The 22,661-nt window shown below is 40.3% G+C and overlaps 1 protein-coding gene across 1 annotated transcript in view; it reads right to left on the reverse strand.

The window, feature by feature from the left end:
- The window catches only part of RXFP1 (relaxin family peptide receptor 1), a 421,535-nt gene that overhangs the window by 96,817 nt on the left and 302,057 nt on the right, over window positions 1–22,661 (reverse strand). Inside the window, exons 6-7 of the mRNA XM_089670400.1 lie at window positions 4,852–4,923; window positions 1,637–1,708 (exon numbers count right to left, since the gene is read on the reverse strand). Of these exons, the coding sequence (XP_089526526.1) occupies window positions 1,637–1,708; window positions 4,852–4,923 (144 nt within the window). The remainder of the gene's footprint in view (window positions 1–1,636; window positions 1,709–4,851; window positions 4,924–22,661) is intronic.

A 22,661-nucleotide genomic window follows, 5' to 3' on the forward strand; every position in this document is an offset into this window, starting at 1 on the left:
CCTTCTTGGTAATCCTGGTTTACCAGTTTGAATTTGTTCCTTTTAGACTGCTTCTGTCTTATGGTGTATGTGGCAATCTCGTTAACAATCTCCTGCAAAGCAGAGGTCTGATTTTCAGTATCCTGTGTCGGTAATTCCAACACTGCAATTTCACATTTCACTTGGCACAGCTGAACCTTGACCTCTTCAATAACTAGTAACATATGTTCAATGAGTTCTGGGTGGAAACCTCACACCATTTTTCACAGAAATCTCGTTTATGATGTCCAATGGTGGGCTGATTTCTAATCTGGAAATCCCTCAAAATTTTTCTTGCTCTGTAGTACTCAGACAGAGTCTGGCTGTGCAGCTCCAGATCAACCTGTCTTTTCTTCAAGCGTTTGAGTTTCCTTAATCAGTCAGTGACTGTATCTGTTCAAAATGCTTTTTTGGTGTCAGGTGGAAAGAGTATTGCATCAATCTCTTCCTGATTGTAAATGCATCCAAAATGACTTGATGATGCAATATCTTCAGAGGCCATTTAGTTATAGACAATCCTCATGATTGGATCAATCGGTGAATGTGATGCCCCAGTTTTCTGCAGGTACATCTGGTACATACCCTCATGGTGGGTAGCCAGCAGGGGTGCTGTATGGGAAACCAGTCCAGAATGCAAGTGCACAATCCAAACGCACACGTTCCTGCATTAAAAATGGCTGTGTGTATAAGTGGGTGTTGCAGCGACCATGGTTGGAACCAAACAGAATCAGCAAGGGAGAATATCACCAACACACCAAGGATTACCAATATGGGTCCAAACATTTTTTTATAGATGCTGGCTCTTTAGCAGGCCAGAGGTTTGCAACCTTGAGGTTAGGATAAAAGCAATACTCACCTTATCCCCATTTTCTATACCCCTTCTCTGATCCCCCCCCCAAACTAACCCCCTCTCCTCTTACATCCCCCCCCCCCACGGATCCTACATTCAAGGTTGTGCTCTCTGCAGTGCACTCCACAATACCTGGAATGTTGGAATTGTCTTACCCTTTCGACTACGTGCAAATATGAATAAAGTTTTGACAAAAAAAAAAAGAATAAAAGTGGTACATGTAAGGAACCCTAAATATAGGGAAAGAGTGGATAATTGTGGACGTTTTTTGACTGCACATGAGTGGACAGTAAGAGTTAGTATAACTAAAGAAGGGTGAATGAGATGTATGAACTTTATGCAATTGTTGTCTAGGTTTCTTGCTACAAAAATAGAACAGCTATTTATTGTAGTCATATTACTACTGTCAAAAAGTTAAAAACAGACTGCCACAGAAAAAATTAGATTGTACTTTAATATATAGATTTTCATCTATCTAAAACTGATACAGTTCAGTTTTAAGAACACACAGCAGAAAGACAAACAAGATATACATTACAACACTGGTGCAAGCAGGGGCAGACTGACCATTTGGAAACTCGGGCATTGCCCGAGGGCCCAGGGTCAATAGGGGGCCCCATGAGATGCCCCTGGTACCTTTTTTCATAGGCTTTTTTGAGTTTGGGCAAGGGCACAGGGGCCCCATGATCTCTTATTGCCCGGGGGCTCCATGAGTTGTCAGTCCACCCCTGGGTACAAGTACAAATTGCACATTGAAATAGGACTTACAACCATTCCAGCCTGTGAAGATCTCGAAACACTCCAGGTTTAAGGGTGCTTATTGCATTATAGCTCAAATAACTGAAAAACAGAAAAAAACAACAGTCTTATGGGCAAATTCCTTATACATTATCTATGTCTAATCTTATCACTTAAATAAAATAGATTTTGAAAGCCATCTTTGGGTTACAAGGTTAACAAAAATGACTTAAACAAATAAAAAAATGACAAAGTTATGTTAGATATCAGTTACTAAATGGAAAAGTGTAAACCTATAGTGAACATTTCTGTGCAGTGGTGTTTAGATTAAAGCGGTAGTAGAGTTATATACAAAAAAAAAAGTCTGATCCGCCTGCAAGGTAATATAATGTGCTAGTATGCATCTTGTACAAGCACACTATGAAAAATGTACCTTGAAATGGAGCCCTCCAGCAGTGCGCTGTCACTAATTGACTGGGATTCCAGCTTCACCCGGTCTTCCTTCCGATTCTGCGGGCTCCAGCCACTTGAATGACTGAGCCACGATGACGTTACAGTCATGGCACAGAGCTCCAAAGGAATGGCATGAGTATGCCGTTCCTTCAGAGCGCATGTGCTGGTGAAGTCACCGGCTGCCAGACTGCACGTTTAGGAGATATTACTTTTATCTACAAGTAAGCTTATCTGTATGTAAAAATCACAATGCTGAGTTTACTACCGCTTTAAAGTGTGACTTCATTTTTAGTGGCCAAACTCAGCCACTGCAACTAGAAAAGGAGAATGCACACTGCACATGCATGCAGCTTGAATGGCCCACTAGGAGGCACACACTTGTAGCATCCAGTCCATCCTTCAAACGGTAGGATGGAGAGGTATCGAGGGGCTAGTAGTTTCTGTAGAGAGGTCCTCAATGGATGCATATGAAAAGTAAAGCCACAGCAACATTTTAAAATTAGAACTGCTGGCATTTATTATTTATGGGATTTGGAATTGCATAGGGGGAATTTTGTAAACTTTAACTAAAGGTGAACTTATAGTTTAAAAAAGCTTCCTAGCTCCATACGCCAGGATGCTCAGTGTGCTTTGCTTCATTGTCCCATACCGGGCCTCTTGGCTCACCAGCAGAAGTTGGCTTCCTATTTGTTTTTGGCGGCCAATAGAACAATTGCTCAGGCCTGAAGAGCCCATTTGTCCCTCTTCGGGGGGTGCGGCACCATATGACCACTATGATGCTTAATGAACAGATGGAACTTCTTGAAAATCTGGGAGCCGTGGTTGCAATATGCCTTTCCCACACTACCCCCGGCTAGTCTGGGGTTGTGATGTTGCTTGGTATTGGCGTTCTTGGACCCCTGCTCTTTGTCTTGTTATCTTTTTCCTTTTGTACTCTTCTTTCCTTTTCTGTTTGTTTTTGGTGTTATACTAATGTTTTTGTCATTTATGTGCCATTGATAGCCCCTGTGTGGGCACACCTTTTGCTCTGTTGGTGTTAGAGCACTGTTTTTTAAAATTTTTTTTATTTGCAAATGATAGCCCCTGCGTGGGCGTGTTTTATTGCTCCTGCCTTAAACTGTTTATAAATTAATAAAAATATTGAAATACAAAAAAGCTTCCTAGAACCATACAATGTAAATTCTTTCAAATATTTGCTCAAAAGAATCTGCTGAAACTTCCAACTCCATTGCTGCCTACTGCCACGGTGGACTTCCCATCCTTAGTAACATGCCTCACAAGGCACAAGGAGAGAAGAGACAATAAACCTAGATAAAAAGAATATATAACAGAATGTCTTTTAACAGCAACATTGTGTACTGTCCCTGATAGCCTTGCTACCCAAGGTGACCTATGTTGGCTATGCAGAAATCCATCTCTGGATGCAAAGGTAGCTTGACTGACTAGGCAGTGCATCAAATCAAATTAACATCTCCCATCCTAAAACATTTCACATATAGCACAAGTACAGCTGCTACCAAATATTTAGTTTGTGTTTCAAGAAACTTCTTTGAGACAGAATGCAAGCAAGCCACTTGTGAGATGCAATGTACAAAGAAGCTTTAGTTTTTTTTGTGGTATCTAAAGACATCTTCCTGAAGGCTATGGCCTTACACTTAGGGGTTGATTCACTAAAGGCAAATAGGCTGTGCATTTTGCAAAGTGCGGTTGCACTCTGCAAGTGCAGTTGCTCCGGAGCTTAGTAAATGAAGTAAAGTTTCCTTTTTCCAAGAATACCCAATCACATGCAAGGTAAAAAAACCCCAGCATTTTTGCTTGCACATGATTGGATGATGGAAGTTAGCAGAGCTTCTGCTCATTTACTAAGCTCTGGAGTAACTGCACTTACAGAGTGCAATTGCACCTTGTAAAGTGCACAGTCTAATTTCCTTTAGTAAATCAACCCCACAGAATGACTCTGTCACCAAAGGCTCTCATTTAACTTAGGAAAACTTGTAAAACAAGAGTATCTGTACTTACCTTTCTGTCAGTTCGTATATTCAATCCTTGTTGCTTTGCTGCTCCTGACAGCTGTAGGTATTCAACACGTTTGGGTGTGTTGAATTCTTGCTTCCACAGCAACTCGCTGTAAATTCACCTACTACCTATATTTCTCCTAGAATTATTTAGGAACCATAAATAGGAGACACAGCATGCAGTAAGCCCTATAGTTTGTTCTATAGTTATTTATGAACCATAAAGAGGAGATACAACATGCAGTAGGAGGACAAGGTAGTGTCAAATACAGAGTGCAAACACATGTGCCATATAGATGTTTTTTCATAGAGTGTGTTTAAGGTATGATAGGTTCTTTTTAAATGGCTATAGGTATTTAGGGTGTGATACAGTTATTTTAAAGGGTTATAGACATTTAGCTATTTACATACTCTAAAAAAGCAGTAAGCCCTGATTTGAGTTATTTTATCCAAGGGGTGTGCTAATAAATATTAAATTGAAGGTGCCAATACTTTTGTCCAGTCCATTTTTGGGGTTTTGCGTGGAATGTGTCAGATTTGGCTTTGTGTTTCTCCACTTTTTTTGTGTCATACCAATACAAACAAAAGAAATAAACATGCCTAAACTTTTGTAATTGCCACAATTTTCTGGGTGAAGTGGTGCATTATCTGACAGGGGTGCCGATAATTTTGGTCATGACTGTAGGAATTTGTTTACTCTGCTATGTTTATCATAAACCATTGGTTATAGGTAAATATTACCAGGTAAATTCCCATGTAAAACAAGATGGTACTTACAGCTTTGTTAAGTTGTGGAGTCCTCTGAGTGCATTCACAGATACAGTCCTAATCTTATTATGTTGCAGATATCTAGAAGGATACAAAACACAAGACAACGCATGTTAGCAGACATAGGATGGATCAGGTTGCTACATCTGTGAACACTAGATGGAGCTGAAGAATACAAGAAATAAAGGCATAGCATTTCTGGCTAGTAATTTTAGTTTAGAATTCAAATTCTATGCAATATTATACGGGGCTGTTCTGTTTGCTATTTTAAAATCAAGCATTCTACTGCCACTCAGTGATGTAAACATCCTGTATCAGCTCTCTGGAGAACATGTTATCTGAGCGCCAATGAAATCCCCTTGTCCTTGAAACAGCATAGCATGCTAATACATTCTAGATTCATTACCTAAAGTCTTAAACTGGTAGAGGAGAAATGCACGCAAAGCAGACCAATTACAAATGGCATTATTTTGATACTCTAATATTTACTAAACAGTGAACAACAAATAGAATCGTTGATTACTTTTCAAATAAACTAAAAAAGTATTTTTAGTAAACCAATAAATAAGGTTTTCCTCCACCTGTTAAAGAGAAACTATGCGCATAATAACACTTATGAGGCAGTCTCTAACTAGCAGTTTTTGTGTTGTGGAGTTCCCCCGTGGCATAGATTTATGATTTGTTAATCCTGCCAGTAGATCTGTTATTTTTCTACTGCCCAAAGGGAGAGAACGCTGCTTGACATTGAAATTACATTGCAGCATTGTCACCCTGGGGATAGGGTAGTCTAAGATGGAAGCCTGTAGCTTTAAAAGGGCTGTAGACTAATAGTAAACAGAGAAGTGTTAATTGCTATAATTCATTCACATAAATCATATTTATCATGCCACTGTATTTTTTTCAAATCCTGATTAGTGCTGTGCTAGTCACATGATTAAAAATAAACAGTTTTAGAAGAGCAATAAAATTAAATTCTAAATATCAAAAACCTGTTTTACAGCTTCCTAGAAATCTTTATTGGACATCAAATGTGTATTTTTGTGCGTTAACATGGTGTAGGCAGAGTTAAAGATGATTGACACCATTTTGTTCAGACAGCATCTGCTTCCAAGGCTCTTTTTCACTTTACAGGGATAAGCAACTAAATTTGATTAAATGAAAACTGATTTATATGATAACTAAGCTTTTTTTTTGTGGGTTTCTTAGTGAATGTAATCAATCTGCATACTATATCCCACCCCCATAGTGTTTAGCAATAGGAGGACATGGAGGAGGAGGAAGGGAAGGGAGTGTCATTTACCACTGTGTACATGCCCACAGGTGTGACTCTATACTCACGTGGGCTGCACAGATAAAAAAAAGGAGGAAATTAAGAGTATAGAAGGGAACCAAATTGGGAGCATGCTCAGTAGAGGACACCAGCTGGTTTACACAATCTCAGCCTGCAATGGGGACACAGAGAAGATGAAAGGGAGAGCTGACAGCAGAATCAACCAGGCATATTTCACTCTACACAACACAATGCATTAGTGGCTTTGTGAGTATGCACAATCTGTTATATAGAATGTAATTAGAGTATTTCATAGCCTGGGTTTAATGACAATTTAGGTAAGAGACAAAAATTTAAAACCAGACTCCAGCAAACACTTTTAAGCAGTTGCAGTAACCTACTGTGGCTATCGTTTGGAAAACAGGTGTAGGCTATTTGAATAGTGGATTAGTGGTTAGCACTTCTGCCTTGCAAAACTGGCACCAGGGGCGGACTGACCATTTGGCAACTCGGGCACTGCCCGAGGGCCCGGGGTCAGTAGGTGGCCCCATGAGATGCCCCTGGTACCTTTTTCATAGGATTTTGAGCTTGGGCAAGGACACAGGGGCCCCATGATCCCCTATTGCCCGGAAGCCCCATGAGTTGTCAGTCCGCCCCTGACTGGCACCCTAACTTTGAATCCCTGCCAGGACACTATCTGGCTTGCATGGTTTTTCTCAGGGTACTCTGGTTTCCTCCTACCCTCCAAAGACATGTTAATAGGCTAATTGGCTCCAAAATTGACCCTGTGTATGAATGCATATGCAATAGGAACTCTACATTGTAGGCTAATGTAATGTAAAGTATATAAAATGCTGCATAAAAATATTGGTGCTATATAAATAAAAATATATTCCCGTATGATAAATAAAGTTAATTATTGCAAACACCCCAGCAGTATTATACAGTGTATTCCAACTCCTGTAACTGTCACCTTTGCAGGTTGATAGCTTGGTCTACATGTAAATGTGAAGAAAATCTAAATAAGTGCATGTAAAAAAAGAATTAACATACTAAATACTATCATTTCATGTACTAAGCACATACAATTACCAGGATACAATTTTTTTTACTGTGGGGTCTTGTAAGTGTGTTTAAAACAAGCTGATTAAATACAAGTAATTTTGCCACATTTGATAGGAAGGCATTAATGGCAGACATTTCTTTCTGAGCTAACATTAACAAAAAAGGAATCATTTGTGGTTCACATAGAACCTGATCTAATGTGAGTCAACATAGCATGGTTATACTTTGATGTTATCCTGAGTGTAACACTAAAAATGAGTTATAAAGGAAATAAGAAAATAATGGCCAACTTCAAGAATCTACAAATTTAATTTGGTTATTGGGAATTTGGAAACCTTAAAAGAAATGTTTAACAGTGAAAGTGTATATAAAATGGAAACATTTTCACAAACTACCTCAAAGCATTACACATCTTAGTGTAGAGACAGACTAAAGTAGAAAATACGATTAAGGTCAAAGAACTGAGATTGTTGCTGTTAAATAGAATCTGCCACATTTTCAAGTTCTTTCTTTCTTGAATGCTCAATTTAAGCTTTGAAATGTAATAAAATGACACAATGTTGGCACTGTACACAGAAAGCATGGTAAAAAGCCATGAAAAATGTTTCTTTTTTGCTAGTATCTTAAGTGTTTACCATTTTTCTAAGAACTGAAGAATTGAATATCGTTATGTTTAGCAAAGTTCACAAATGTAATACTTATTCACCATTGTTGACACATTTCATGCCTAGAAAAATAACTGTACCAACCACAAGATCCACAAACCAAAAACCAGCAATTGGCTTGGTGACTAATTTCTGCAGTTACAATAATGTATGTCCTTAGAATTTGAAGTTTATTTTTAGATTTGGCTATAGAGTAGAAGGGTTACAACCTCCCTATTTTTTCCAGCCTGTGTCCCATTGAGGAGATATCCCTTCATTTTATTTTCAAAAGACACAACAGTAAGTAAAATTAATTTTTTCTAAATAGTTGTCCTGCAATACAGACCAGAAACTAAAACTTGACTAGAGTATCTATAGTTAGAAAGGGTGAAATTAGTTCATTTGGAATGCTTTCAGTTTTTTCCATTGACTCTGATTTGTAAAATTTATCTCATTGCAATGACATTATAAGCAATTCATTTTTCGCATGACGAATGCACAGAAGCTCGTGCTTGCGAATTAGTGTCCTCTAAGTATACCCATGACAAGCAGATTTTGAGGTTGATTTCTCTCTTGGTTTCAGGTATTAAAGTGAGTATTGTTTCTTTTGCATTTTTTCTTAAAGAGTAACTCCACTTATGTTGAGAAAACATATTCCCCTCTGGGTGTTCACTGCAGGAATTTTAACAAACTTTGTTGCAGAATCCTACCTTTTGTCATTCTGGAGACAGAGTGAATCTAATGGGAGTGGTTTCATAATTATCAATCAGCTGCTGCACCTGCAGAGCTCTAATGAGGAAAATTGCAGGGTCTGCATCCCTTTAGATATGATTTCCTATTGGGAGAATCTCACCAAAAATTACATTTATGTTGCAGGAGATGACTGAAATCTGACTTGTATCTTAGTGCAGACTTCTGGGGAAATCAGTGAGCCAATCACACAAACAAAAATGATGTTTCTGGGGAGCATTCTGTACACATTTTGTATACAGAACACCTCCAGATAGCCATAGTAGCCATATTGCAATGCATTTTACAGTGTTGCAGATTGAAAAGAAAAGATCATTTTTAATAACATTCAATTACAATATGACATGTGTCACAATTGTATACACTATGTTTTTTTTATTTGCTATTTTTCCCCCACAAAAGTGGAGTTACCCTTTAAAGGTTTGTAGTACAATACAAGATAAGAAAATCACAGAAGAAAAGTAGAGAGCATTGACAAGTAATTACTCATGAGAATACAGGCCACATCACACACAGAAATAGCACAGATACAGTGATACAAGTCCTGAAGTCCTGATAAAAGGAAAAGTTCATTTGAGGGATCAGAATGCAATAGAAAAAGGAAAGCATATACAAAACTGTATAAAACAATCTTATCTTGTGGAATACAATAAATGAGAATAAACAGATGTTGGAGTTGTATGTGTCCGAGACTCATTCATACATACGTATGGCAAAATCTAGCCATGTGTTTATGCCAGAGAGGAGGTACAAATCCATATGTCTGAGGGATTATTAAGAAACAAACTGAAGAGGACACAGAAAGCACAGTCAAAAAAACAAAACTTGCAAAAGTGAAGAAAAGCCATGAGACAGCACACCCAGCTGGACAGCAACACAGCATACCGGTCCAGGAGGAAGAAGGGGGGTAGAAAGTGGTAGATGGGCCTAGAGGGTTGAAAACTCCCAGCCAGGATTTATCTGAACTCATAAGAGAAGGCAAATAAATTTTGATAAAACCACATTTTATGGCATTGTTCCTCGCTGTCATGTACAGTTGTGACCAAAATTATTCAACCCCCAATGCTGTAAAGGGGTTTAGGGACTATAGTGTACATTTGGAATTGTATTCAGAATCAAATCCTACAAGGACGTTGTAACTACCCAAATGCAACTAAAATGACATCAATTGTTTATGTAATACAGTAGTAAATGGTTCTTATGTGGTTTCTTCATTGCCACAATTATTCAACCCCTTAAAGACTACCACTCTGAAGAACAGAGGTTCATACAGGTGCTTTCCATCAGGTATTGAAAACACCTGTGGATGTCACCGAGCAGCAATCAAGCATAATAAGCACCAATTAGGCAGCTTTAAAATGACTGTGATACTCAGCTCCTTCTAGACATTTACTGGTGTGGTTACAAACATGGTGAAGGCAAGAGAATGGTCCAGGAAGACAAGAGAAGAGGTGATTTCTCTTCACAGGAAGGGCAATGGCTATAAGAAGATTGCAAAGATGTTAAACATACCAAGAGACACCTTAGGAAGCATCATTCGCAAATTCAAGGCAAAGGGCACTGTTGAAACGCTACCTGGTCGTGGCAGAAAGAAGATGCTGACTTCGACTGCTGTGCGCTACCTGAAGCGTAGAGTGGAGAGAAGTCCCCGTGTGACTGCTGAGGAACTGAGAAAAGATTTGTCAGATGTGGGTACAGAAGTTTCAGCCCAGACAATAAGACGCACACTGCGTAATGAAGGCCTCCGTGCCAGAACTCCCAGGCGTACCCCCTTGCTGTCTCCAAAGAATAAGAAGAGTCGACTGCAGTATGCCAAAAGCCATGTGGACAAACCACAAAAGTTGTGGGATAGTGTTCTGTGGACTGATGAAACAAAATTAGAACTGTTTGGGCCCATGGATCAACGCTATGTTTGGAGGAGGAAGAACAAGGCCTATGATGAAAAGAACACCTTGCCTACTGTGAAGCATGGTGGAGGGTCAATCATGCTTTGGGGCTGTTTTGCTTCTGCAGGTACAGGGAAGCTTCAGCGTGTGCAAGGTACCATGAATTCTCTTCAGTACCAGGAGATATTGGATGGAAACGTGATGCAGTCCGTCACACACCTGAGGCTTGGGAGACGTTGGACCTTTCAACAGGACAATGATCCCAAGCATACCTCCAAGTCCACTAGAGCATGGTTGCAGAGGAAAGGCTGGAACATTTTGGAGTGGCCATCGCAGTCACCAGACTTAAATCCGATTGAGAACCTCTGGTGGGACTTAAAGAAAGCAGTTGCAGTGCGCAAGCCTAAGAATGTGACTGAACTGGAGGCCTTTGCCCATGAAGAATGGGCGAAGATACCCGTAGATCGCTGCAAGACACTTGTGTCAAGCTATGCTTCACGTTTAAAAGCTGTTATAACTGTAAAAGGATGCTGTACTAAGTACTAAGATTGAATGTCACTTGGGGGTTGAATAAAACTGATAATGCTGTGAGCACAGAAAAGACATTTGTGGTTATTTCATTATAACTGTTATGTTATATTTGTCTGACCTACAAGTGCCTCTTTAATGTAAATGTAAGCAAGATGACTGAATGATCAAAAGCAATGTCAAACTGGCCAAAACACTCAATTTCAGTGGGGGTTGAATAATTTTGGTCACAACTGTAACTTACTAGTTAGTTCCTCCATATGTTGAATATCCACAATACAACAAAACCATTTCTGAATTAAAGGACGGGTTGCAGATCTCCAATGTGCAGGTATGCACTAACAGACAGCATTAAGTAAGGGTATTACAGATTTCTTGAAGGCCTTCAGGGGTTTGTCATTGTGATGTAGAAGGAAGTAGAATGAATCTGGAGCTACCCAGTCAGTACATTTTGTAAGTACATTGCACACCTGGAAAGGCTTAATAACCGGACATGACCAGAAAATAGGGAGATCACCTGGTGACTCACCACATCTCCAATACATTGCATGATGTCTTGCAGGAGTCTGATACCATCGTGTGACGAGTTTGTACCCTAGTTTGCAGTATTTTCTGCTAATAGATGGTTTGTAGGAGAGTAAGTGTATTTGGAAATGTTCTGCAGACATCAGCAACACTGTAGTTTGAGCATTCTACTGTAGGAACAATTGATAGGTCCCATTTAAAGTATGATGTCAAGGTCCAGAATTATGACATTTCTGTTCAAAAGGCATGAAATCTCTCATAAATAAACATGCCTTATTAACAGATTTGAAGAAACAGGACAATTGTAAAGTGTGTAAGGGACCCAACTTAGAGAATAGCGAATTGTGGGGCATGTGAGTGGGCAAAAGCCATTTACTACTCTAAATGCAGTAAATTGAACCATACCTCTGTTCATGACAGAGAGGCTCAAAAGACACCTCAGTCTGGCCAGGTGGGAAACTAGGATTTCCTGGAATTGGAAGAAAGGAGGGGGAGATGCCTAAGGGTTTCAAATGCATTAGTACAAGTTCACCAAGTAGCAGCAATAGTGGGGTGTTTGGCAAGAACTTGATAGGGAAGTGAGGAGTTCCAGGGAAATACAGAAAATGGGGTAGAGAAAAAAAAATTTACTCTGGAGAAACTTATTTTTCATATGAATGCAGTTCCAGCCAACGACTATTCTGAAGTTTGAGTTTACATTGTATAATCACACTTCCTGCTGAAAACAAGTGACATTTAGCTGCATGACAAAGTAGATGGAGCCAAGAATGTTTAAGAGTTTTGGTGATGATCACTCTGTCCTGAAAAGAGGTCCTGAAACAATGGTCTGTGCTGCCTGTTGCTTATTCCTATGATTTCATGGCAACGTCATGCGCTAATTCACTACAGCACCTTACATGAACTGTGGGTAAGCCTGTAAGGAGTGTGATGGATACAGTATAACCTCTCTTGGGATTCAGCACCTCTGGCAGAGAGCCCAGCCAAATCCTGGACCTCCTGCAGACTACAACTTAATTAAGCAATAAAGCCTGAATCAGGACCCACTCTGACCTGTGACTGGAGAAGGAGTCATCTCTCCTGTACACAAGCTCATAGGGATAGATTGATAAAACTGTGCAAAACCTTGGCTGAGTGGACTGAGCCTCCATCTCTTAGAGTGGGAGTTGCTGAGCAGAGGATTATAGATGGTTGATACTATGAATGATTTAGGTGCATTTACTTTTCCCATACAAAAATAAATCTGCCTGGAATTTAGCTTTAAGAACAGTACAATACTTATACTCAAATATCCCAAATACTAAAAATGTGTAGCCAAATGAAAAAAAAAAAGACGTTATGTTAAAGCGGAACAACACCCAAAAGGGGAAGTTCCACTTTAAACCTTTTCCCCTGCTCCCCATTAAGGATTTGGGGAGTGGGGAGCAGTACAAGTACCTGCTCCCACTTCCGCTGTGATCGCTTAAGGCGAGCGGAAGATGTCCTCCTGCTCCCTCCCCATAGTCTTCTGGGACACGTGACAGGTCCCAGAAGACTATGGGACCATTCACAAAGCGAAGAGCTACTGATGCATGCGCAGTGTGCACCCAGCTGTGAAGCCACAAGCTGTCACAGCTGGCTGCCCACAGTGAAGATGCCGGCACCAGGGAGAGAAGACAGCTGGTGAAACCAGCCATGGTGAGGAAACCGCTGGACTGAGGGACAGATAAGTGTCTATATTTTAAAAGTCAGCAGCTACAGTTTTTGTAGCTGCTGACTTTTATTTTTTTTTTATTCAACTGGAACTCCACTTTTACTGCTATAGTTACTTTAAGTCAGTGTTAGTGGCGTGGGTGGTGTTGGAAATGTGTCAGCTGGAATTAGTATAAAGAGACCTTATGAAGAGAGTGTATGAATTGGTTGTTATTAATTTATGTTGTCAAAATGGAGGCAAGATACAGTAAAATAGAGAGCCATGACAAAAAAAATGTATATATACAGTATATATATATATATATATATATATATATTATATAACTATTACAAAAATTATAAATTTACCCATGAATGATTTCGTAGCATGCTATGAAAGGGCGTTAAAACAGAATTAAAGAAAAAAAAATGAAAGTAAATATTAATAAACATTCTATACATTTGGCAGCAAAGGGATGTCATTTGGGGCTTAAGTCCTCATTGCCATTTACAGATGTTTTTCTAAGATATGCAGTGATTTTAGTTTATTACAGGTACTTATATAGCGGCATCAATTTACACATGCTTTACATATATATTGCACATTTACATCAGTCCCTAACCTGCATACAATCTAAACTCCCTAACATACATTCACATACTAGGGTCAATTTAGACAGGATCCAATTAACCTACCAACATGGCTTTGGAGTGGGGGGAAGAAACCCATGCAGGCACAGGGAGAACATACAAACTCCAGACAGGTGGTGCTGTGGGTGGGGATTCAAACCAACAACCCTAGTACTGCCAGGCAGAAGTGCTAACCATTTAGCCACTAATTTTGTTTGGAACCATTTCTTTGGGGTTCTTTTCTAGAACAATATCACACTAAGGGGTCCATTTGGAAAGGTGTGAAGATAATATATCATACCTTTAGTTTTAATATATCAAAATGCATTGCAATTTTCCCACTTCCTACTATTTCACCGTAATTTTAATGGACACTTTACAAGGCATTGCTTATGCTACATTTTCAAAGTGAAGTGTTTTACTATGCTTCTCTTATTTATAATGCTGCAAATACTTATGTTGTCATTTTCAAGTCAAAGTGCAAATGTCTTTCTCACATTAGGGCATCTTTATCACTTCTAAATAAATTTTCCATCCTGAATATTGCCCTGGGAGAGAGAGTGTTGGCAGGCCATGGCTTTAGCTTTCCCTGCAGTGCTATGATAGTGCCCATATGCATGTTGCTTCCATAGAAAGTAATGGTGCTCATACTCCTATCATGAAACTTATGATTTTGGGTACTATTGTATTGCTACAGGGAAAACTGGAGCTGTGTCCTGTAAACACTACCTAGCCCTTGGCAAGCTGACCAAATTAGAGATTTGTTTAGAGGTGACCAGGAGGACCTGAAAGGTATAGTGAGTGTTACAAGACATTGTGGTTGATTTACTAAAACTGAAAAGTGCTTAATCTGGTGTAGTTCTGCACAAAAACCAATCCACTTCCATTTTTTTTGCCAAAGCTTAATTGAACAAGCTGATGTTAGAAACTGATTGGCTACCATGCACAGCTGCACCAGATTTTGCACTCTCCAGTTTTAGTAAATCAGCTCCATTAACTTTTTAGCAAAATCTCCAAATTTGTATCACCATATCACCTTGATTCCTACATTTGGGTAGTTTAATAGTTGGCATAAGAAGAAATGAAAATGTATCCAAGCAATACACAGAACTGGTTACATTATGTGATCCAATTCTCATACAGTTTGGAGCTTGAAACTACTCGTGAAACCTATTGTATTTTCTGTAACTGCATAGCTAACCTTTGCATACAAAGTAATTAAATGTAATACTATACACTGCTTATTGAATGATAAGGTATAGAGCTATTGGGAAAAGAAGAATTCTGTTAAGCACTGTTTACATGTAAGCCTGCCTTAATTTCATCCAATTCCTGCTGCCATGAGAGGCCCTGTTGGTACTATACCCAGGTGCTGGCAAGGGAGACTGCTCCATCCATGCTGTTTAGCATTGATGGAGGAAATGTTTATTTTTCCTTTGTTCAAAGGAGAAAATGTTATACATGTATGGGTAGCCTTAGACTAACTGACGAAACAGCAATGCCAGAGCAAAATAAAAAAAAAAGATGAAACTGACCCTTTGGGACTTATTTACTAAAGGAGAGCAATTGTGAGGGTGCAGGTGGTGTGTCAGAATGTTGGAGGAAGAACATTGTACTCACACAAAGGGCAGCTTTCCTTATCTTAAATTTCTTGCCAAGAATCTGACTTTTAGCCTGGTGCTAAAGCACAAATAAATCAATAATAAATGTAAGACATTCAAAAAGTTGTTTTTGTGCATCTTCTGCATTTCTTGTTTTCTGTTTTATCATCTGCATCTGCACTTTAGAGAAGTAAGCAATACAAGTAGTTGACCCTACACACCATCTCCCGACCTCTGAGAGTGCATAACAATGTCGGACCTGTTCTTATAGGTGTCCACATTCCTATTAACTACAGGACTCTGTAATCTGCTACAATTATTTGCTTTCAGATGCTAAAAAACATTGGGGTTGATTTGCTAAAGAGTAGGGACTTTTCACTTATCAAAGTGAATATTTTTTGAGCTATGTAAAGGCTCACATTTTTTTATCTTCATATATTCTATGCATGAAGGTAAAAAACCTTCTGTGTGCAGCAATCCCCTAGCCTCACTAATACTTACCTGAGCCCCATCGCAATCCTGCAATGTGCACAAGAGCAGCGGCTCTCCTGGGACCTCCTCATTGGCTTAGACAGCAGCGGAAGCCAGTGAGCCAATGAGGAGAGAGTGGGGGCAGGACTAAGTCATGCTCTGTGTGTGAATGGACATGCAGAGCAGCGGCTCAGGAGCAAGCCTGCTTGGATGCCCCCATAGCAAGCTGCTCATTTTGGGGCCACTTGGCAGGAGGGAGGGGCCAGGAGTGCTGTCGGGGGGGACCCGAGAAGAGGAAGATTGGGGCAGGTAAGTGGGACATGTTTATTATTTTAAAAGAATGCCTTTAATATCACTTTAATAATCCAATCAGGTGATAGCAACATTATTTTGAACTTTCTCCTCTACTTGATTGGGTACCTAAAGTGAATGCAACTTCACCTTATTCAGTGAACAGCTTTTCCTCCTTTAGTACCACGACACCCATATGTGAGTTCAGCCAGCTGACAGGGCAGCATCTGTCTTAAGTGACCTTTAATTCCTTACACTCCAGCTGTGCAAGTGTAAGGGTCAGAGAAAACATTTGTGCCATAACATCATAACAGAGGAGTCACATATCCAGAGGAGAGATTCTTTCCCACGCTGTCTGTTTGGTCCATTTAAAGGGGGCTTCCTGCAGATTTTTGTTCAACATATTGCGCTTTAATTATGTGTATCTGGTGAGTGTGCATTTTTATCAATCTCCCTCATGGATAAAGCCACATGGAATAATTTGATACCACCTGTGCAATAGGATCTGTTTGCAACACTGTATGCTGACCCGATTGTGTCATGCCTTCACTACCTTCTGAACACTCTTTGCTTTAAGACTTTCACAGTTGCACTTACTTTATTGCGCCAATCATAGCGCTCCATCCACCTATATTTGCTATCACTTATATCAATTATTGATTTATTATTATCATCACCAATAATTATTCATTATTTAATATGTTTTTTCAGTTTTACACTGTGTAATTTTTTTGCGCTGCACTGGTTTCTGTTTGTATTATATGTAAGGCCCAGGTTTCTTTTTTTTGTGCAATTGCGGCTGATTTAATTGGATCCCTGAGCATTCGCTGTTTTCTTTGTCTGTTTTTACCATAACACCAACACTCCTAACCAGGGGCGGACTGACAACTTATGGGGCCCCCGGGCAATAGGGGATCATGGGGCCCCTGTGTCCTTGACCAAACTCAAAAAAGCCTATGAAAAAGGTACCAGGGGCATCTCATGGGGCCCCCTACTGACCCCGGGCCCTCGGGCAGTGCCCGAGTTTCCAACTGGTCATTCTGCCCCTACTCCTAAGACTGTAGCAGAGTGCCTATTTACTCATTATACTTAGATTCTGGCATGGACTCTTTAACTCCATTTCCCACATCTCTCTGGGTTCCTGGACACACCTATGGAAGAAAGGTTATTCTGCCTCCCTCTCTCAGCAACTCAGAGGCCACACTTGATGAAGCAGAAGTAGCTGGGAAAGTGATCTGCAGCCAGGTGAGAAGCCCTCCACTGTCAGAACCAGTGTGTGGGCATCCAGGTAAGAGACTAATACCATGCAGTCTCTCTGGAAGTCCTTTCCTGATTTCTAGCAGAGTACTACACTTCCAGTGGAGTAGATTTTTGTCCTTGGGTCTTGGATCCATCCAGTATTTCACCAGTGTTACCAGAGCTACCCTGGACTTCACTGAGAGGGATGTTGTTTATGAGGAGAAGCACAAGTAGCTGTGTTCTGCACTGTTTATTGAAGGTTTATTGAATGTTACTGAAGTAGTGATTCTCAGCTAGACTCCCTGTAGTTAAAGAGTCTCATAGAAGCTGTTCTATCTAGCCATATTTTACTTTGATTGAAACAAACTTTGCTGTGAAGACTCTGTAAAGTTTTCATAAGTTGGTGTAGTTCACTATTTTGCAGTGTACGCATGATTTATGCCATCCAAAATCATTTTTACAATATTGCTTCCTTGTTTCTGTTTACTAAACTGCTCTCTGTCTGATCATTTGCCTTGTTGGTTATTCTTTTAAAAGGCTATGAAGGAATGATAATTTAAAACGGAATATTAAAGTTCTTGCATAAGCCCAGTCATTACTGCTTCTCTTTAAAAGCACCCATGGGACTGCAGGCAGTATATAAAATAAACCAAACACAGACAATTTCTTGGACGATAACTTGGCTGCGGTCATTTTATTATTGGTTTTAACAAGAAATAATCTTAGTGGTTGTAAACCTAAAAACACAAATCAAACCAATCCTACAGTTGAATAGATTTTACCTTTACTAAGCATTTAAGCTTAGTTTGGTATCTTGAAGCAATCCCCTTCTCCAGAAATCCCCCCTGCTCTTCTGAACAGAATAAATCCGACACAAGCAGAAAAACGGTGTCACCACTCCCCTTCTGCTGTGAGTGACAGACTGTGCTGAAGACAAGACCAGAAAGAGCCTCCGTGTAATACACTGCAAAGGGGTGGGGGAGAGGGTGTCCTCTCCCTGCTGATCTCTGCCTTCACAAGATCGAGAACTCAGCAGCAGTGATTTATGACATAGATCGGCATCACTTCAGTAATGCTGTAGTTATCCGCTGACAGCTGATTATTGTCCTGTTCTATTCACAGCACCTAGCTTGTGAATTGCTGTTTACAGAGTTTTACATGAGGATGTTTCCTGATCCACATTGCCACTTTAGGATGCAGGATTCCTAGGAATTTTAACATCAACCCCTTCCTACCAGCTTTCTCCTGATTAGCACAGATCCTATGCTGTAAGCAGAGCTGACATAGTCACAGGCACCTATGTATTTCCCTGAATGCACTCAGGAGACATGCTAGCAGGCATAGAGATGTCAGATAGCTGTGCATGTTCTTAAAGTTCCACTCACGCTGTCAAAAAACAAAAGTCAGCAGCTACAAAAACTGTAGCTGCTGACTTTTAAAAAACAGCCACTTACCTGTCCCTCGGTCCCACGGTGGGTCTCCCGCAGCCCGTTTCACCGGCTGTCCTGTATACCAGGAGGCCGGCATCTTCAGTGTGTGGACACCCGGCTGTGATAGCTTGCGGCTACCCACTGCGCATGAGCGAGTAGCGCTGCGCTTCATGAATGGTCCTGTAGTCTTCTGGGACCCATCACGTCACCTGACCCGTCACAGGGAGGGAGGGAGGACACCTTGATCGGACTGGAAGTGGGAGCGGGTACCTGTCAAATTTAGGTACCCGCTCCCCCTGCCCCCCAAAGGCGCCATTCCTTAATGGGGAGCAGTCCTTGAAGTGGAACTTCATCTTTTGGGTGGAGCTCCACTTTAAGCCAAGGCTGGAGGGTGTGTTTAAGTGAGGGATTGTGTGACATCACATCTCCGCCTACTATTCTCTAGTCCTAAGCCATGCCCACAAACCAGCAGTTTTTGTGAGGCTGAGATAAGCTAAGGGAGCATTTTTCTGATGTACACTCACAGCTGTACGTATATTCACATTTAAATGGAATCATTTTTGTCAAAAAGTAAAATTTTTAATATTTGCATTTACAAACCACTTTAAGCAATAGACTCAAGCCATAACATTTTTTTAATACAAGCTTAGCAACCATCCCCTAAGCTTATCAAAACCACAGCTTAGTCATTAAAACTCAAGCTTAATAAATTTTAACAACAAAAAGTCCCCCTTTAACTATAAATGTGACCCTACTACATAATAATTAGCATTAAGATGAAAAAAGGGGCGGGATGTAGGAGGAGCACCACAGAGATGCCTCCTGAGGTGAGCTCTCGGGATCGGAGCCCTCTTTATATAGCCCCTCCAAGACCTTCCAGAAAATTCCAGGTGGTCATGTGACCCTCCAGAAATTTTCAGCTGACCTTCTACAAGGCTCCCTACGCACCCACAGATTTGAAACCTGCCTACCACAAGAATCTCCTGAGGATATGAGGGTGGCCTTGAAACCTATGACCCCCTCGCTCAATCAAAGGATCCTTCAAACTTCCTAAGTGCCGCAGTCCCATATAGAAGGGGGGCCTTAAAATTGGCATTTTCCCCCATTCTGTGTACACAGTGTTTCTTTATATTTTCAAGTTGAATTTTCATAGTATCCTCTAGAAACAATTGAGTACAGTCCGTGATACTTATTTTATATGCACTAACATACAATTTTGAGGACAAGCTTTTGGGGTATGTCCCCTTCTTCAAAGTCCAAGCAGTCCTGTACAAATCACAAAGTTTCAGCAGAATGTTAGAAAAGATGAAGAAAAAAAAAAAAGAAAAAGAAAAAAAGAGGCTAGAGATAAGATACAGCCAAAGCGAGGGGGGAAGGGGGGATACTACACTCACACAGAGGGAGTCAAGCTAGCTAATAGTCATAAAACTTTTGGATAATGAGTGAGGAATCCCATGTCCAAATTAAGGCCGTTATCTCTTGTGATTTTTTTTTTTTCTTCATCTCTTCTAACATTCTGCTGAAACTTTGTGATTTGTACAGTACTGCTTGGACTTTGAAGAAGGGGACATACCCCCGAAAGCTTGTCCTCAAAATTGTATGTTAGTGCAAATAAAAAAAAAGTACTCAATTGTTTCTGTCGCAAATGCACTAATACGGCTACAATCACCTGAAACATAGTATCCTCTGTAATCTTAAAGATGAATTCTAGGTAAGGATATTTTTACATATACCTTGGTCCAGCTTAGACTCTCTTGTGATGGCCTTTCATTCTTTCCTCTTCACCCCCATGTGTACTTGCAAGCCCTGTTCTTTTGGATATGCCATGTATCTCATACATCTCTTTGAGTAATCTCAGACCAGGCATGAAACTGCTAACAGTTTTTACTGACAATCAACAGTTTAATACAGCAGCATCGAGCAACAAGATAGTATTTTCCTGACTACACAGCTACCCAGTTCATACCTTAAAGTGTTACTAAACCCACAACAGTAAAATCCGTCTGTATATGCAGTAAAGCATGCTTGTTATACTCACTTTAGACACTATTATTATTATTATATTATTATACAGTATTTATATAGCGCTAAAAGGTTTGCTCAGCGCTGTACATTATAGTGGGGGACAGAACATGAGACAATACAGTAACAAGACAAAACACGAGGGGGTCAAGGGCCCTGCTCTTTCGAGCTTAAAATCTAGGAGTTAATAACGGGTTAATCCTCTGCATTGTGCAAAAAGACTGTTTGCTCCTGACTTCTCTGATCCTCCTCTTCTTCCAGTGTTCCCTCTTATCTCCTGATAAGACATATCGTGTGGAGACACTGTGCACATGCTCAGTTTGGTGTGTATTGCTAGAGGGGTGTTTTTTTTTTTCTTGGGAGAGTGCATGTGATTAACACAGGGCCAATCAGCACTGTCCAGACAGAGGCCAGGGGTTCTTCATCCTCCAAAAGCAGAAAGAAAACTCCTCCTACAAGCTTTAACCAGTGCTCTGCTGAACACCGATAGAAGTCACAGGACTGCTCTAATTGCTGATGAGAAAAGGTATTTAGCAGTTTATATTTACTAAAATAGTTCCATTTCCATGTTCTGTGTACTGTAGGAGACCAGATATAGTGAATTCAGGATCCTGGGTTTAGTAACTCTTTAAAGTATAACTAAAGGCAAAACATTTGTTTTAGTTTTGGATGGAGTAGCAAAGGATTAGAACACCTGTCAGTTTTTATTGCTGCCTGTGCCCCTGTTAGGGAGATTCACTCTCTCTATTTGTCCTGTTTACCATTATCTTTGAAAATGAAAATAGAAAGAAAATCCCACATTTTGGGTTGTCCCCGGAAAAGAGTAAAAGAGGGGAAATCTTCCAATGGAGACACTAGTTCTGGTGACCTAATTTTCAGGGATTTCCTCTCACTTCCTGTTTGGCTATGGGACAGGCAGTGAAGGGAAATCTCTACAATGGGACACATATGGTAAAAAAAGCCTATAGTTCTAGTTTAACAGGTAATGGTCCTTCAGAGTCTTGACCCCAGGGGCGGACTGACAACTCATGGGGCTCCTGGGTAATAGGGGATCATGGGCCCCTGTGTCCTTGCCCACACTCAAAGCACACCCCAAAAAGCCTATTGAGTAGGGGCATTTCATGGGGCCCGCTACTGACCCCGGGCCCTCGGGCAGTGCCCAAGTGCTCGAATGGTCAGTCTGCCCCTGCCTGAAGGGGTGCTCCATTGGTAGCTGTGGTCTACATTGTTCTTCTAGCTTTTTCCAGCAGTTCCCTTCCAAGCAACAACAAAAAGCCTCCTCCCTATTTATAATAGCTCAGGATAGAAGACAGAGGCAAAGGAAACCCTAAGAAAGAACTGAGCAGAGTTTAACACCTTCCGCACCTGAGCAGCCTAAAACTAGCTTACTTCAAAATTTGTGCTAAATCAGAAGCAACTCATAAACACCCGCTTTCAGGTAGTCACTTGGCCTAGAACCCAGGAGTTACTACCATAGTAACAATGCCTACTACATTGATTTCCAGCTTCCAGAGGGATCAGCCAGGTATGGTTTATACATAGTTATATTGGTTCAAGCTTCTAAGAAGTTTGCATGTAAATTGCAAACTAGGCTTTGCCATTTTAATCACTTTGCAATATTGCAGCATTCCAAAGTAGTACAGATGCAGACTTTCAAGACCAACTACTGTACAATGTACTGTATGTGTTAGGAGTTATTTGATATTTTTTGGGTTTTGTGATAATTAAAATAGCTTTAGGCATTTGAATTAATGAAAGAAAAGATGAATTGTTTAATTTTGCTTTCTTGGCTCATATTT

The sequence above is a fragment of the Staurois parvus genome, unplaced genomic scaffold (genome assembly GCF_062004578.1).
Source record: "Staurois parvus isolate SC_StPar_1 unplaced genomic scaffold, SC_StPar_1.0 ptg000090l, whole genome shotgun sequence".
NCBI classification, from domain to species: domain Eukaryota; kingdom Metazoa; phylum Chordata; class Amphibia; order Anura; family Ranidae; genus Staurois; species Staurois parvus.